We start from the raw sequence: 17,018 nt of genomic DNA on the forward strand, positions 1-17,018 counted from the left end.
GCGACATTGAGCGGAGAACTCACGTTTTGCAAATAGTACGTCATTGAGTTTTGGACGCAGCTCAGGACTGGATGCTAAACTCTTGAGAAAGATTTATTTTTTCCACATAAAGGACTGAAATCTGGAGGATAAACATAAATAATCTAACAGATTGAAGTGTGAATGAAGCCTCCTCAAAGTCCTCAGGTATTATGGAAATGACCTGGTTCATGGGCTTGATGGACATGTAAGAACTTTAGCACTCCAAACCGTTATTCTACGCTGAAATGAAGTTGTACTGTATTTTACGGTTCAATGAATTACGGCATGATGTAGTAGGATAACTGTGTTTTATGGTCATGTGTCAGAAATCACAACGGATCCGACCTGCTATGTTTGCATTTAAAAACACAAATTGATTACATGATTGATGCAGTAACAAAAGTCTTCAAGACAAATAATACAAAGATCACAAAAACTCAATAGACTGCATGTTTAGTTGAATAGAATTAAAACCCATTTGATCATTAATCGCTTAAAATAGCCTCAGCAGTGAAAGTAGTATGAAGAACAGTAAATTAAACTGATTCGGAGTGTAGAACGTCGCACACATTCACAGCAGAACAAAGCGGATATTATGTTAAGAGCATTAAAGGCTGAGAACAGGTCACGTGTGAAAGCTCCCACAGGGTTCAAAGAATCAAATGCAGGATGTGGGAAAAGTCTGGTGTTCAAAACCAGAAAGCTCAACTCACGCTTGGAGAGATTGTGATTTAAGATATAAAACAAAGTGTATACCACAAAAAATATCATCATCTTATTTCCTATGATAATATTTTGACCAGTTTGTATTGATCAAAGGTTTGTTATCCCCATGCTTACGTGTACAGCGTCTAAATGAAACAATTCAAATGATAAAATAAAATATCATTCTTGAAACAAAGTTCACCTTCCAGTAGCACATATGATTTACTGATCTATTAAGATTTGGAGATATTGTCTTTTGCAGGTTTCAGCTTAACAGCTTCCCGAGTTGAAAAACCTTTTGCAGGACAAGACTGGGAAAGACGTTTGTGTGTCTGCGTCCTGCAGCTGGAAGCAGTCGGGACGTCTCACAACCAAAGACGTCCTCGCTGAGGTGTGTAAACAAACAAACAATGGAGGCGGAGCATCACTGTCACTCAGTCTCCAATCAGGGATTCTTCTCCTGCTGTTCAATGAACCAATCACAGGGCTGGATGTCCAACTTGAGCTGGTCCATCACCCAGGGGTCCCTCTCAGCCCCCTCGATGAATTCCTCCAAAGATATCTGGCCTACACGATTCCAAAGAGAACCAAAGGGACACTCAGACATCAGAGGACGGATGGTTGATGTAGATACTAAATGTGAGCACGTTGTCTCATAATAAACAAGGAACTTACTGTCGTTATTCTTGTCCACTGAATGAAATATTCGGTCACAGATGTCCTCGATATTTCCCGTGATGCTCGGATTGTTGTGCTTCTTTATTGCGTAGATGATCTGAGCAAATGCATAAAAGACTAGTTGCAATTTTAAAAGACTGAGATCTGAAGCAAAGACCGTTCTGAAACACATGATAGAATTATCCATTTGGACTTTGTGTCACAGAATGTCAATCAAACGTATTCAAACCTTTAGAAATAATATGAAAACCTGTTGAAGAACTCTCCTGTTAGAACAGAGAGTAATAATAAAGACATTGGTTTAAATATTCTGGACATTTACATTTCTTCTATCACTAATAAAAGTGACTGAATACTCACTTTGACGACGTGTCTCACTTCCTCTCGGTCCAGGCAGCCGTTTCCGTCTCTGTCATAAACTTTAAAAGACCACTTCAGTTTGTCCTCCAGTTTCCCACGAAGGACCAGATGCACCGCCGCCACGTACTCCATGAAGTCCAACATGCTGTCCTGAGAATTACACGGGACGGGGGCAGAACCGTCAGTCAGACACGGCCTCATTACAACAGACCCTGAGCGCATATCTTACGTTACCCGATTGGTGTCAAAGGACCGAAACACATTTTCCGTGTACGCAGATTCTTCTGCCGTGGAGTTCTGGTTGATTCCAAAGATTTTCTTGAATTCGTGCAGGTGCAGGTTCCCACTCGGACATTGGTTTGCAAACTTGCGGTAGAGCTCCTGGATGTGTTGGAGAGTCACTTCCTTATCCGCGGCACTCGGGGCTTGACCCATGATTTACAAGCAAACATATGAGCTGCTAAAAATGAATAAAAAGAATCACGGAGAAGCTGTTGTGTGCAATCATCACTTCACTAGCTATGAGTCCATGGCTTTTGCCCTCCTATTTTATGGCAAACTACTGGACAAATCCAAATTTCAAATCCTTACATTTTTTCAATATTTGCAAACTGAAAAAATCACTACATATTGCACCGAAGAAAAATAATTCCGATTTTCTCAATGTTGCGCGTTTGTAAGCGTCTCCTCCTTCCCTTTGACAGCAATCAGAGTAAAGAGCCCCCGAAGAGATAAACCCGCCGCCGAGTCCTCAACGAGATTACAAGACGTGTGACGTCAAAGTTTGACTTTATCCGCTGAGGAAAAACACAACCTTTCCTGAGCTGAACTCCCATGTAGAATGATCGATGATAATCAAACACTGATGGTTTCATGGCAAAAGGAGTAAAATAATGATTAGTTCGGAAAATATAATGGGGAAAATAAGTTTTATTGCCATAAAATGTGGAAGGAAGGGATTTCACTTGGCGGTCGGTGCGTAACAGCAGACAGTACAACAATAGACGAAAAGACAACAGTGCACAAGGAATACAATGCAGTCAGCATCATGGACAGTTACATGCAGTCAGCACCATGGACAGTTACATGCAGTCAGAACCATGGACAATTACATGCAGTCAGGACCATGGACAATTACATGCAGTCAGCACCATGGACCGTTACATGCAGTCAGCACCATGGACAGTTACATGCAGTCAGCACCATGGGCAGTTACATGCAGTCAGCACCATGGACAGTTACATGCAGTCAGCACCATGGACAGTTACATGCAGTCAGGACCATGGTCAGTTACATGCAGTCAGCACCATGGACCGTTACATGCAGTCAGCACCATGGACCGTTACATGCAGTCAGCACCATGGACAGTTACATGCAGTCAGCACCATGGGCAGTTACATGCAGTCAGCACCATGGACAGTTACATGCAGTCAGAACCATGCAGTCAGAACCATGGACAGTTACATGCAGTCAGCACCATGCAGTCAGAACCATGGACAGTTACATGCAGTCAGCACCATGCAGTCAGAACCATGGACAGTTACATGCAGTCAGCACCATGCAGTCAGAACCATGGACAGTTACATGCTGTCAGCACCATGCAGTCAGAACCATGGACAGTTACATGCAGTCAGCACCATGCAGTCAGAACCATGGACAGTTACATGCAGTCAGCACCATGCAGTCAGAACCATGGACAGTTACATGCTGTCAGCACCATGCAGTCAGAACCATGGACAGTTACATGCTGTCAGCACCATGGACAGTTACCTCTCCTTTCTCCCTCATCTGCTGACCCTCCCACCTCATTCCTTCTTCAGCCCACCCTTGCACACACCTATTGAAACCTCCTCTTCTCCATTTGCAGCAGGTCTTGTAAAAAACCTGATACGGTTTCCACTCCCTCTTTCTATCACATCTCAGCAACTCAACAACTCGACAACCCAACAACCTCGTTCTTCTCTCTTAATACCCATACCTGTTCTTGATCACGTCACGTGACCTGGATAATGTGCTAATCTCTACTTACACACATGAGATCTATGACCTGCCGCACACGGACTGATCCGGAGCCTTTGAGGATTTACTTTGAACCCCCTGTGAGTAGGATTTGCACATTTCTGAATCCAAGTGACACCAAGTGACAGAATCACAAAAAGACACGTCCAGAAAGTTACGAAAATATTGTGTGTATGAATATGTACATAAAATGTTCTTAATAACAAAATAGATTCACATCTGAAACCATCTCTTCCCCTTTATACAGTACCTAAAAAAATTAATACATGATATTTTGTCATTTTGTTTTGTGGTTCTTTATTACCAGATGAAAATGGCAACTGCAGAAATAAATGAGTCAATTAAACATCAGTCTGTTAGTTCAGTCTCACTGCAGAAATGTTAAGGTTCGTTGTGATGGAGAGCCGCAAACAGAAGAGATACTGAAGATGGTACTTTGGCGACGTGCTCTCACAAAGCTGCATCAACATATTCAAAACCGCAATGAGTCAAACTATTATAGAAAATGAGAACAGGGGTCAACCGACCAGCCGGGGAACAAGGTGGAGCACTAAATGAGACAGATGTTTCCTTCCAAAGGTGGTGGAGACCAAAGCTAGAGCTAAAAGGAACACAAGTATTCAACTATTTTTTGGGGGGGAGGGGAAGAGGGGGGGGGGGGGTTGCAGTGTTTGCCAGAAACACAACTTGTATCAAGTTGTAAAAACAGTTTTTCTTGGTTAAGAATTCTGTAAAATAACCTCTGCATCACTAAGTGATATGTAATAACACCAAAACATATCCAGTGGATCCTTCAAACCAATGTTCTTCATTGGCAAACAGAAAGTTATAATCTCTAAACTATTTCATTTATTTTAATTGTGAAAGTCACCACAGCCTCGAAGGTCATGACACTTTCATGACACTTTTCAGTACCATTGGGTTCAGTACCATTGTGTAGCCTAATCAAAGGACAGAAGGTCTTTAAAATCCACTACTGTTAACATCCCGCTTTATTCTACTCCTTTCTCTGCTGGCACATTGCTGCATATGTTTGTGTGTCACCTCCACCTGTAGATTACTGGACTAACGCAAACCAATAAACCACAGATGAACAGCTCCAAAGACTCTCGAGGTCCAAAATCCTGCGAGGGAAAAAATAAATAAAATAAACCCAATGGTAATAATCTATTTGTTCATGTTTTTAGATTTTTGAAGAAGAGAGCCAAGGAAATCAACCACTAAGGATTCAGTTACTAAGCCATCAAACCACTGGGTGAACAGAAATATTCACCTCACCGGTGAATAGTTCTGTGTAATACTCTGAATGTCAAACACAATGTGAAACGTATCAATAATGAGGTAAATTAAGCATTTATAGTCCAAGTTCTTAGTGAGCATGAGGTGCCTCAAGATAGAGACATCAGCTGAAGGCCACAACAGTCCAGAGGTCAAGCAGCGAGGAATCAAAATCACAGCAGAACTCACGAGCTCCGGCTTTGAGTCACAGGAAGCTCAACGTGGAGACAAAGGTGAGCCACAGGTGAGAAACAGGTGAGACACACCTCTGAGTCGGCCTCAAAGAAAAACCTGCAAGTGGCGCCTCCCACCAAGGGGGAGGTCACGGTAACTTCCCGCAGTTCTGGATGACCCAACCGGTGGCGTTGACGTCCAACTTGAGCAGGTTCATGAGCCACTCGTCCTTCTGAGCTCCCTCCATGAACTCAGGCAAGGTGATCTGACCTGAAGAGAAGCACAAAGTCCACATGGAGGACCCGGTCACAGAAGAGCAGCTGCTGCACACAGCTGCGTGGTGTTCGTTCACACGCACGTCACCATTTCTCTACATGTTGTTGGGAATAGAGATGTTAGGAAGACCCTGAAACACAGGACATGAATAAACGGGACCCTTTATTGCTCCTCACCGTCATGATTCTGATCCACCAGGTCAAAGATCCGGTCACAGATTTCCGATGGCGTCATGCTGATGTCACTCTTCTGGAGTTTGATTTTATGAAGAATCTGAGTGAGAAACCAGAAGAATTGAGTTAAAGAGTAGATACTAACATGAAACTTCACCACTTCATCACTACGTTAAGAGCAGAATATGTTTTCCTTTTCATGGTCTAAATAGATCATCAGATCAGGTTCACTTATCTTCCTCTGGAGGAATAATCATATTTCAGGTAGATAGCAATCACAATAAGGAAAAGTCTATGGAACATCAGCTAATCTCTCAAAGTCCAGAAAATCAGATCAACGGAAGAGTCTAAATTTACGTGTCTGAGTCGAGAGGCTTAAACTGTAGCACCTGGCAAAGGTGTTTACTCCTCTGGGAGACACCCCCCCCCCCCCCCCCCCCCCCCTCCCCACACACACACACACACGCGAGGATTTGTGTTACAAAACGACGAAATGACACATAAATGGTCGAGTTGATCCCATTCTGCTTTGATTACACCGAACCAAAAGTAAATCAGCACTGTGAGAAGTCCCGTCCCCCCCCCCCCTTCTCTTCTCTCACCTGGATGATCTGCTTCACCTCGTGCCGGTCCAGCATGCCGTTCCCGTCCGTGTCGTACATCTTGAAGGACCATTTGAGCCGGTCCTCCAGGTTCCCCCTCAGGAGCAGGTGGAGCGCCGCCACGTACTCGATGAAGTCCAGCGTGTTGTCCTGTGAGCACACAAAGGACCCCGATGCAACAGGTACACACACACAAACGCACAGCCGACAGATGACACGAGTGTTCCAGTGGAGCTGGAGGGACCACCGCAGCCAGAGGTCCTCAGGGACTGAACGCTGGTACAGGATGGAGGCGCAGAGCCCCCCATGCGGTTCCATTGGGAGAAAGTTCTCTGAAACCTTTCTGACCTTGTTGGTGTCAAAGGAGTGGAACACCGTCTCGATGTAGAGCGACTCCTCCGCCGAGCTGCTCACCACCCCGAAGATCCTCTTGAACTCGTGCAGGTGCAGCGCGCCGCTGGGACACTCCTTCATGAAGACCAGGCACAGCTCCTGGATCTGAGCCAGGTTCATCTCCCCGCTGTGGCTCTCCTCCTGGCCCATGGCCTCCCGCTGGCTGTGATGGAACTGAGTGGATGGCAGCGATGCGACAGTCTGGGTCAAAGTGGTCACAGGTCGCCTCCAGCTGACCTCTGATCAGCTGCTAATCCGACCAGCTCGGTAATCACTTGATCTCCAGTCACAGAGGTGTGTAGGTCTACATGTCTGACAACACCATCTCCAACTAGAATGTTTAGCATCTTGAGGGGGCGTGTTCACGTAGGACCAAGGCACGGATTGGTTAGTCTGAAGTCACCTGACTTCAGATTAACAAAATAAATATATCACCAGCTTTTCTTCCTTCTTTAGCATCTCATTGGAGATTTAAGTAAAAATATACATCCATATACTGATATTGATACAATATATTGATTTTGCAATAAATAGTAAATATTCCTGTAACGTAAGAAGCTGTATATTTTTAGCAGTGACGTTATTTCTTCATGCGATAATGAGATCATTGTCTCAATGTGGAGTCGGTGTGAGAGCCTCGTGGTGTTAACGAGATGATAAACAGGATCTTTAAGGTTCATCAAGAACTGTTATCAAATGAGAATTCTGATCACATTCACAAAGTATTTCAGCTCTCCAGGATCCAAAGTCTTCCAGTCGATTTGATTCTTTCCTTCACTGGAGAAACGCACCAGCCTGCTTCAAGGCCTCCACATCATCCCTGTTCCCAAAGGCCTGTGCACTTTATTTTGAGTTTAGATCTGATATTATTCTCTATTCTTCTGTAAATGTGAGTGACCATTTAATCGTAAATAGAAAAGAGTATTTGATATGCATATTTCTCTCACTGTGCGAATTCGTCTTATGTTCCAATATATGCAACACCTGCCATGACAAATTCCTTGTATTTCTAATATATTTGGCAAATAAATGGTTCTGGTTCTGATTCCGCTTCCTGGTCTGTCTGCCTCTAGGTCGTCACCACATAGCGTAACAATTAAATCATGGTGGATCATTATGCTAGCTAGTTAATTAGCTAGCGTGCACGTTTGATGCTATACTGTATACACGCTGTTTGTGGCAATGATTCAAAGCAGTGTCAATAGTGTCGTGAGAATCACATTTGTCGATAGTTCTTCATTATCAGCATCCTAGTTGGCTAGCTAGCATGCTAGTTACACCTCACTTTAATGTAAATCTACTGTAACTGTAACAAGGGAAAATAAAAATGGCTGCTTAGCAACGTTGACCATGTTTCATGTCCGTGGTCCAGACTAAAAATCTAAATATGCTTCCAGACTAAACAGCAAATTGATCCTTATTTAGAAACCCAACAGCACAGAAACCAACGGCGCTCATTAATGCTATGCTAATATCAGAGCACATGTAGCGGGGGGAGCGGCCTTGGAGCCTTCACCTGGTGCTGCATCATCTTATGCGTTCATCTCATTTTAATTCATATCAGAGTAGAAATATGTACTTACGTGGTTAATGGAGGTCAAACAAAGTCACAGATCATCTCAGGCTCCTTAAAGGGTTCTTTTTTTATACATTTACAGTTTTAAGATCCAGAAGAAAAGTAGTTTTTTTTCTCTTGTAAAATGATGGTGTCCAAAATATAGTTAAGGGATTTCCCTGCTCACTTAAAAAACAGGTCAAATGAAAAGTGTGGGCAGTAATGCACATCTAACCAGTGATCAGATGTACAATAATTAAGGCGAAGGCCAGCCTGCTGAGACAATGAAGGAATTCAGGTAATAATCCGTCACTCAGAAGGTCAGAGGATCATTAGATCTTAGATCACAGAACATGAACCTGACTGTGTGAGATGTCCCAACGATGTCAAGCTGTCAATATAATATTCATTCTCCACCACATTTAGGACACTAAGCAACACTTGTTTATTATTTTGTATGTGTTTAATCTTTGAAAGGTTTGTGAGAACACAACGTAACATTGTACCAACGGGACGAGAAGCAGTCGATTTGCATACATACGTTTCCAAACCAGACTCAAAATTAGTCACTTTTGCATTTTCAAAAGATCCCAACTATGTGAAGCACATATCTTTAAAATGATATCAAACATTTTTATTGCGAGTGACAACCGGTTAAAACAGGATAAACAGGTTTGTGATTAAAAATGTACCAATGCGCGTACGGAATGAAGAGCTGTAAGATTAACACGACTCAGAGATTATATCTGATATCGTTGTCTGTGCAAATTAAAGGTTAAAGTGTTTCAGTTATGCCGTCATCTTTAAGCATAATTCTTCCCATATTTAAGTGTAATTCTTTTTTTTTAAATAAAAAGAATTAATGTGCTCTTATGATGTGATTAAAATGTTAACAATGTGACTTTTAAAGGGAAGTTATCATCTTTTAACAACCAGGTACATTAGAGAATTCTCATCTACACACTAACACCAAAAACAACAGACACGTCTCCACTGAGCTGAGCAGGTTTACCCATAATGCTCTCTGACGCTGGATTACGTGCAGGATTTAAGGCTGGCGTCTGCGTCTGCGTGTGCGTGTGCGCGATTCACCTCCAGAACAACAGGTGGAGTCACGTGTTTTGTTGAAGACGACCTAGAGAGTCAGGGGCCTCATTCATAAACGTGCCGCTCTCTACGCAATAATTGGTATTTATAAAAAGTTGCTGCTGCTCACTGGCGTGTTCAGGGCGTGGCCTAGGGCGGCACGGGCCACCCCTGAAATCTGATTGGCCACCCCAATATCTTAAAATATGATTGGCTATGTGCCCAGTCAGGGGCGGGCCACGGCGCTGAACGTAAACCGCACTCTTGTTTAGAGTTGCAGTACCTTCTCAAACCTGAGAGGCAGCGATGCGCTACAGGTGTATGTAGCCTGCAAAACAACAGAAGAAGAAGAAGTTTGAGCGGCAAACCTACAGGCGAACAAGCTCAGTCTACGGAAGCAACACGTCGTGAACGATGTGAGTTGCCTACATTTTACTACACTCACTGTGCCTGTAGTTAAAAGCTGTAACGGTAATACGCTAAACATTTACCCGGTCTTGTTTTATTTCTTTTTATTGTAATTGGCACAAGGCTGTCATCATCTCATCTCATTAGCAAACACTGTGTTGACTGTCAACGATGCTAAAGCTAACATTTAGCTATTCTGCACTGCGTAACATTGTTATGTTAGACCCGTGTAACATCAATTACATTACAATTACAATTATCTATTCTACAACATATAAGAATGTCGTGCATTATGGGACTGTTACAGTATGAAAAGAAGTCAGAATATAAAGGATAAATAATTTGTTCAATGAGACGTATGTATTTTAAATATGTTTCACTTTATAGGCGGAGATTGACTGTTTTTTAACGTGCATTGTTTTCTCATGTTGGCTTTTGGAGTCACAGGTTATTTTGTAGCATTATTACTGTAACAGATCAGTGTTGAAACAAGATTTGTTACCAGTGATGTAAGCTTTTTTTTATGCACACATAAGCTCTGGTCAGGTCCGCTGTCTCTACAATATTCTACACGGTCTGTACCTCCAACCATTTACATTGTTGCACATGTAAAGTTTTGCACAGTTTTGTCAAGTAAATATTCTGCCCAAAGAGTCTTATTTATTTTAACTGTGTGGACACTTTATACAGAAAGTGCATTGTCTTTTTTGTATGTATAGTATGTCATCCCTTGGAAGGTTGTTTTGAAGTTAGAATAAAGTGTGGTAGTTTTCAATCACATCTCTATGTTGCCTTTTCCTGAGTGTTGTGACTAGTAGGTCTGTTCTTGCTTGCAGTGTTAGTAAGTGAAGTAGGTTTGTGGATACAGAAATGGTAAATTAATGCTACGCCGACACCTGGGTGTGTATTTTCTTGTGTGTGTGTGTGTGTCTGTGTATATGTCTGCGCAGGCGCTCCTGCTCACACTTCATGCCCCCTGCATACGTCAGTGTGAAGTGGGGATGATCATTGGGAGGTGGGAAGGAGGAATAAGATGCTTTATGGAGGACACAGTGTGGACATCACTAATGCCCATAAACACAAAATGCTGCTCGGGCTTTGAGGGACGTGGCCCTAAATGTAGGACGTCACCATGGACCAAGCCATGGCGCCCCCCAGTGGAGACAAAGCAGACAAACCGCTGCATGACATTGAATTGAAACGACAAATAAAAATATGGGAAAGGTATTTTATTTAAAATACTTTATGTGATTAATTCAAGTAGAAAATATTAAAGAGTAAAAATTAAATTAAAAAGGTGCAATCTAAATCAGGGGCAGAAAAATGTATATTAATTAATTTTATTGACAATCTACAATACTGGCTTGTCAGAGACACACACACTCACACACAAACGCACACACACACACACACACACACACACAGTCCTTCATGGTTTACTTCATGATGTCGGGTTTCTGACATCCGTATAAGTTCAATAAATAAATCTAATTCTGTCTATTTCAGCTCCTCTGAGGATTTTTCTTTCTTTCCTTCTGTTACATCTTCATCTGATGAAGAAGATGAAATAAATACTTTGAACTCTTCTTCTTCCTGGTTGGTGTTACTTTAACTCGGCAGTACTGGACTTCATCACGTCCAGTCCCTCTGCGGCTCCATGATGCCAGCACTGCTGAGGCAGAGGTCGGCGAGGGTCTCGGGGGGGGGGGCCCCGGTCTGCAGGATGAACTGCTGCAGCTTACACTGCCTCAGCTCCTTGTTCAGCTCCTCGATCATCTCCCTCCGGCCCTGCAGGACGCATGGAGCAAACACACAGTCTATTAGCAACAACAGTGCAAACAGGCAAGTTTAAAACAAAAGAAGCGTGATTTTAAAATGTCTTCAGTGTTGTTGTCTGTGTTGTTTCTTCATCACTTTATGTAGTTTATTTGACTCCATCTCACAAACAAGCTCTCTGTGGATTCCTGGTGCACTGATTCTCCCCATCTGAGATTAGATGATTATCTTAGTTGTACCTGCAGCTTCTGCTCCGCCGCCTGGAGATCCCTTTGCGTCCCGGAAAACGCCGCCTCCAGATCTTCTCCCTGCTGCCACCGGTAACGGAGCTCCTGCTTTAGAGGCCTCAGCGCCTCCTCCGGCGGCCTCGAGTCTGCCCGCGAGCTGAGCCTGTGGCCTTCGAGATGCACCTCCTGCTCCAGCTGAACGGAGTGGGCTTGGAGCTCCTCCAATTGGTGGGGGTGGTCCTGCATCAAGGCGTGCAGCCGCTGCAGACCTCTCTGCAGATCTGTTGAGGAGCAGCGGTTAGCAGTCGTTGAGGAAAATGCCAGAGGAAAGACGTGAACACCTACCTTCTTCTCGGTCCACCTCCGCCTGGAACTTCTCCTCCCACCGAAGTCCAAGCATCAGATCGGCCTCGTTCTGCCTCAGGCGCCGCTCCAGGTCCTCCAGTTCTGCTTCCCTGACCACAGTCGGACCGGCATCTCTGGCAGATGACCCCTCCTGCTCCCACACCTCGGCCTCCTTCTCCAGAGACCTGACCTGGTTCTCCAGCTCCTGCAGCCTCCTCTGCTGCTGCAGGACCTGCCTGAACACCTCCTCCTTGGTGGAGCTGTGAGGGTCCGGGAACGAGACGGGGGAAGCCCGGGGTTCTGGAGAAGCTCTGGGCGACGGGGTCCAGGTCCTCTTGAGGTGGGCCGGGGGACACGGACCGGAGCTCAGAGGCTCCGGGTCCCGGGGGCCGGGCGAGGGCAACCGTCGCTCCCTGTCGGGTGTGCCTCGCCCATCCCCCCGGCTGGGACCGGTCCTCCGCAGGACGAAGTGGACCTCCGGAGCCAGCTGACCCAGCTGAGACAGGTGCTGAAGAGGACAGTCCTCGGCCACCAGCTGCCTCTCCGCCCCTCGCAGCTTCACGATGAGAAGGTACCGACCGGTCCGACCTGAGGAGACGGAACCGGCTGGGTGTGACTACCTTGTGTTGCCTGACGGAGTCCAGAACCAATAAGACATCAGCTTTGTGTTTATGACATTTATGACGTGCCAAATATCGCATAAAGTGTAAAACTATATGATGTTTTACGTTTATTTTAACCATGTAAAGCGTCTGAGTATTTTGAAAAGCGCCATATAAATAATGTATTATTATTATTATTATCAACGTATGGACGCTGCAGTGCAGAGAGTGTAAACATAAATGCAGATGTTGTATTGGTAATCAGCTGCCTGAGGGTTTGACAATGAACTTGGGTGAAAACGTAGAGACTCACCAAGCGACTTTGCGAGAGCGATGACGACATCCTGGCAGGAAGTGGTCAGTGATAGGCCGCACACCACCCTGACCACGCCCTCCACCCACACCTTCAGCTCCATCACTCAGCTGCAGCACCACCAGCGACCTGAAAATATGAATCATAAAGGCTGTTTATTGATTTGCCAAATGTGTTCTATCGTTTGACAAATGGTGACTTTTGTTGCCTCTCGGTTGGTGAGTGACGTCTCTGTAGGAAGCTAATTAACAAGGGACGGGGTTTGGACACACTACTCGGTTTGGGACGGGTGACCAGGGGAAAAGGTCCACAAGGAGTCAACTCTTTCATAAAAACACACACAGTATGAAATATTCCTGTGAAGATTGTGCCGAGTTGGTTATAAAGTTCGTATTTGCTGATTCTGGAAAGGAATGTGTTCATTTTGAAATGCCACAAATGAAACCCAACAACCTTTAAAGCTTCTAAACAAAGCAAAAATCAAAGACAAATCAGACAGAAAAGCTGTATATTTATTCATTTATTATTTATTGTATGTATATTTTCTTAAGCGTGATATAACGTCTTAAAGTATAGATACAAAACACATTAGTTAACAAAGTTAAATTGTGAATTTAAGATTTCTGTTCATGTCAACGATGATTTATTCATTGACCCTAAATTAAGGTCAAATGTTTTTTAACTTCTGCCTCAATTATGAAACTCATTTAAAAACCTGTTCAGTTGTGCGAAGGAGACACGAGGAGCACGATGAATCTCATGTGACAGACTCGATATAAACCTATTGATTGTTTGCATTGGTGTCTCGTCCACATAAGGTCCAAGTTAAATGAGTTGAAGTTCTGTGATGTGCTTTAAACACAATGAGTTATAACGCCTTCGTATATACACAACAACAACAACAACAGTAACACTGTTACATTGGTACTGGTGGGTTTCTCCCGTGTGACATTATGTGAGTGTCTGTTTGCATCACACGCTGTGCACACACGTGCACTACTCACACACGTGAGCAGTTTCTATGTACACAACTGTCATCATTAACCACGCTAGCAGCTCCTCAGCATATTTCCCAGCATGCAGCACAAAAACACCCCAGTGATACGACACAATCTCAATCGTTTGTGTGAGATTTGTTCTAAAAGGATCAACAGCTGGAAGCAGTCGAGCAGACGACAGTGAGACGATACGGGTCGTACGAAGGGCTCCAGACCTGACCGACCACCAGGGTCACAGGGGTCAGAGGTTAAGAAGGCGGGTCTTCGCCGGAGGACTCTTAAGTGCAGCTTCCCGTGTTTGCGGGAGAAGTCACGCGAGCGGGAATGTGGCAGAACACGCTGACATTCCTGAGGCTCAGGCTCCGCCCACAAATACCTCCTCTCTCTGTTTACCAGCTCGCCAGTATCGCCATCAGAGGAAAGCCACGTTTTACTTGACAAATGGAGTATTTTCTCGCATTGTTTGAAAATGTATGCGGATTTTACCTCGTCACAGAGGTCCTTATTACACGTATGTTAAAGCCTTTACAAAAATTGGAACATTAAACTGTCATTCTGCTCTTTTCTTGACGCTAAATGAGTCAAACTTCAGCAGCAAACAAACATCGACTGAACTACGTCAGCAGCTTTGACTTCTAGAATGAGACGATTAATAAAAGTTCATCTGCCACCTGTTTGCTTTGTTTCCCTGGTTCTGAATCTGTAGCATTCACACAATGAAGAGAAGGAGCTGTGATCGCCTCCATTCAGCGGCCGATATTAATAAACACAAAGTCATCAAATTCATGAATGGATTTTTTTCCGTTTCTGATTTTCTCTTCTAGAAGTAACTTCATACATAAGTTTATATCGCTCACCTGTTGAAGCTGCTCTCTGTTCCACTGATGGTCCTTTCTCACTGTTGTGAGTTCAGGCTGGTGGAGGAGGAGGTGGAGGAGGAGGTGGAGTGACGCTGTGGAATGCAGCCTTTCTGGATGCGGAGCATGAGAAGTGATGTCATTGTTCTGGGAGGTAATTAAGTTTATTTGAAGTACATGCAGATTTATCTTATCTTTTTTCCTTTTTTTCTCACCAGTTTTCTTCAGTGGAGAATTCACATCTTAATTTACTCAGATCATAGCATCCCTTTACCTGCAATTCCTTAATGAACATCACTAACTTCCTCTGCTCCCATAGACGTCTATGAGTTTATGACTCTACTTCTCTGTAGTGACCAGCAGGGGGCGACTCCTCTGCTCCCATAGACGTCTATGAGGAAATGACTCTACTTCTCTGTAGTGACCAGCAGGGGGCGACTCCTCTGCTCCCATAGACGTCTATGAGGAAATGACTCTACTTCTCTGTGGTGACCAGCAGGGGGCGACTCCTCTGCTCCCATAGACGTCTATGAGGAAATGACTCTACTTCTCTGTAGTGACCAGCAGGGGGCGACTCCTCTGCTCCCATAGACGTCTATGAGGAAATGACTCTACTTCTCTGTAGTGACCAGCAGGGGGCGACTCCTCTGCTCCCATAGACGTCTATGAGGAAATGACTCTACTTCTCTGTAGTGACCAGCAGGGGGGCGACTCCTCTGCTCCCATAGACGTCTATGAGGAAATGACTCTACTTCTCTGTAGTGACCAGCAGGGGGCGACTCCTCTGCTCCCATAGACGTCTATGAGGAAATGACTCTACTTCTCTGTAGTGACCAGCGGGGGGCGACTCCTCTGCTCCCATAGACGTCTATGAGGAAATGACTCTACTTCTCTGTAGTGACCAGCAGGGGGCGACTCCTCTGCTCCCATAGACGTCTATGAGGAAATGACTCTACTTCTCTGTAGTGACCAGCAGGGGGCGACTCCTCTGCTCCCATAGACGTCTATGAGGAAATGACTCTACTTCTCTGTAGTGACCAGCAGGGGGCGACTTCCTCTGCTCCCATAGACGTCTATGAGGAAATGACTCTACTTCTCTGTAGTGACCAGCAGGGGGCGACTCCTCTGCTCCCATAGACGTCTATGAGGAAATGACTCTACTTCTCTGTAGTGACCAGCAGGGGGCGACTCCTCTGCTCCCATAGACGTCTATGAGGAAATGACTCTACTTCTCTGTAGTGACCAGCAGGGGGCGACTCCTCTGCTCCCATAGACGTCTATGAGGAAATGACTCTACTTCTCTGTAGTGACCAGCAGGGGGCGACTGCTGGTCCCATAGACGTCTATGAGGAAATGACTCTACTTCTCTCTTGATCTATTCCCTCAGTAAACATTGTAAACATGAGTTTATGTCTCAGTCTCTAGTTTCAAAATTGTAATGAGTTCATCCTTTAGTCTGAAAGGACAAACAGAGGCACTAATCATGTGTAACACATTGACCCTTAACCTCTCCTCCTCTTTAACCTGCCAGTTTAAACATGAGAAACAAGTCAACGTCGTCTAATGAGGGAACCAGATGAACGGTATAATTCATGCAGTGAAAGCTGCTGCATACTTCTGACACTCCCACACACACACAGACACACACACACCCACACACACACACAGACACACACACACCCACACACACACAGACACACACACACCCACACACACACACAGACACACACACACCCACACACACACAGACACACACACACCCACACACACACACAGACACACACACACCCACACACACACACAGACACACACACACCCACACGCACACACAGACACACACACACCCACACACACACAGACACACACACACCCACACACACACACACACAGACACACCCACACACACACAGACACACAGACACACACACACCCACACACACACAGACACACACACACCCACACACACACACAGACACACACACACCCACACACACACAGACACACCCACACCCACACACAGACACACACACACCCACACACACACAGACACACACACACACACACACACAGACACACACACACCCACACACACACACAGACACACACACACCCACACACACACAAACACACACACACCCACACACACACACAGACACACACACACCCACACAC

General features: G+C 44.8%; 3 protein-coding genes and 1 long non-coding RNA gene across 5 annotated transcripts; 1 reads left to right on the forward strand and 3 right to left on the reverse strand.

Annotated features, from left to right (window-relative positions):
- Window positions 1-310: 310 nt before the first annotated feature.
- Window positions 311-2,489, reverse strand: LOC120809349 (guanylyl cyclase-activating protein 2). Its single transcript, XM_040163082.2, has 4 exons — window positions 1,999-2,489; window positions 1,765-1,914; window positions 1,402-1,501; window positions 311-1,293 (listed from the first exon to the last, which is right to left on the reverse strand). Exons 1-4 carry the CDS (start codon window positions 2,197-2,199, stop codon window positions 1,172-1,174), a joined length of 573 nt encoding a protein of 190 aa, XP_040019016.1. The 5' UTR covers window positions 2,200-2,489; the 3' UTR covers window positions 311-1,171.
- On the forward strand, window positions 988-1,409 carry LOC120809484 (uncharacterized). Its single transcript, XR_005710106.2, has 2 exons — window positions 988-1,117; window positions 1,212-1,409. It is a non-coding gene; the product is annotated as an uncharacterized LOC120809484 (long non-coding RNA).
- Window positions 2,490-2,676: 187 nt separating the features above from the next.
- Window positions 2,677-7,012, reverse strand: LOC120809358 (guanylyl cyclase-activating protein 2). Of its 2 annotated transcripts, XR_013451634.1 has the most exons (5): window positions 6,635-7,012; window positions 6,287-6,436; window positions 5,688-5,784; window positions 5,328-5,505; window positions 2,677-4,907 (listed from the first exon to the last, which is right to left on the reverse strand). XR_013451634.1 is itself a non-coding variant. In XM_040163094.2 (4 exons), exons 1-4 carry the CDS (start codon window positions 6,827-6,829, stop codon window positions 5,384-5,386), a joined length of 564 nt encoding a protein of 187 aa, XP_040019028.1. In that variant the 5' UTR covers window positions 6,830-7,012; the 3' UTR covers window positions 2,677-5,383. The 2 variants fall into 2 exon arrangements, 1 of the variants encoding a protein (XP_040019028.1); XM_040163094.2 differs by having other exon boundaries at window positions 2,677-5,505.
- A 3,931-nt stretch (window positions 7,013-10,943) lies between these two features.
- Window positions 10,944-14,948, reverse strand: LOC120809237 (ras association domain-containing protein 7-like). The gene is made up of 5 exons (XM_040162907.2): window positions 14,847-14,948; window positions 12,992-13,120; window positions 12,077-12,664; window positions 11,744-12,012; window positions 10,944-11,516 (listed from the first exon to the last, which is right to left on the reverse strand). The coding sequence occupies exons 2-5, from the start codon at window positions 13,092-13,094 to the stop codon at window positions 11,361-11,363; spliced, it is 1,116 nt and encodes a 371-aa protein (XP_040018841.2). The 5' UTR covers window positions 13,095-13,120; window positions 14,847-14,948; the 3' UTR covers window positions 10,944-11,360.
- Window positions 14,949-17,018: the final 2,070 nt, after the last annotated feature.

Source organism: Gasterosteus aculeatus, chromosome 12 (genome assembly GCF_964276395.1).
Source record: "Gasterosteus aculeatus chromosome 12, fGasAcu3.hap1.1, whole genome shotgun sequence".
NCBI lineage: Eukaryota > Metazoa > Chordata > Actinopteri > Perciformes > Gasterosteidae > Gasterosteus > Gasterosteus aculeatus.

What these genes read in the sequence shown, in the direction of transcription:
- LOC120809237 (XM_040162907.2), bottom strand. Translation starts at nt 13,094, where the DNA reads ATGGAGCTGAAGGTGTGGGTGGAGGGCGTGGTCAGGGTGGTGTGCGGC. An exon ending in GGAGGTGGACCGAGAAGAAG is followed by an intron (nt 12,013 to 12,076) that starts GTAGGTGTTCAC and finishes GCTCCTCAACAG; the next exon opens with ATCTGCAGAGAGGTCTGCAG. An exon ending in CGGCGGAGCAGAAGCTGCAG is followed by an intron (nt 11,517 to 11,743) that starts GTACAACTAAGA and finishes TGCGTCCTGCAG; the next exon opens with GGCCGGAGGGAGATGATCGA.
- LOC120809349 (XM_040163082.2), bottom strand. Translation starts at nt 2,199, where the DNA reads ATGGGTCAAGCCCCGAGTGCCGCGGATAAGGAAGTGACTCTCCAACAC. An exon ending in GGTCCTTTGACACCAATCGG is followed by an intron (nt 1,915 to 1,998) that starts GTAACGTAAGAT and finishes TGTAATTCTCAG; the next exon opens with GACAGCATGTTGGACTTCAT. An exon ending in AAGTGAGACACGTCGTCAAA is followed by an intron (nt 1,502 to 1,764) that starts GTGAGTATTCAG and finishes GCATTTGCTCAG; the next exon opens with ATCATCTACGCAATAAAGAA.
- LOC120809358 (XM_040163094.2), bottom strand. Translation starts at nt 6,829, where the DNA reads ATGGGCCAGGAGGAGAGCCACAGCGGGGAGATGAACCTGGCTCAGATC. An exon ending in ACTCCTTTGACACCAACAAG is followed by an intron (nt 6,437 to 6,634) that starts GTCAGAAAGGTT and finishes GTGTGCTCACAG; the next exon opens with GACAACACGCTGGACTTCAT. An exon ending in AGGTGAAGCAGATCATCCAG is followed by an intron (nt 5,785 to 6,286) that starts GTGAGAGAAGAG and finishes TTTCTCACTCAG; the next exon opens with ATTCTTCATAAAATCAAACT.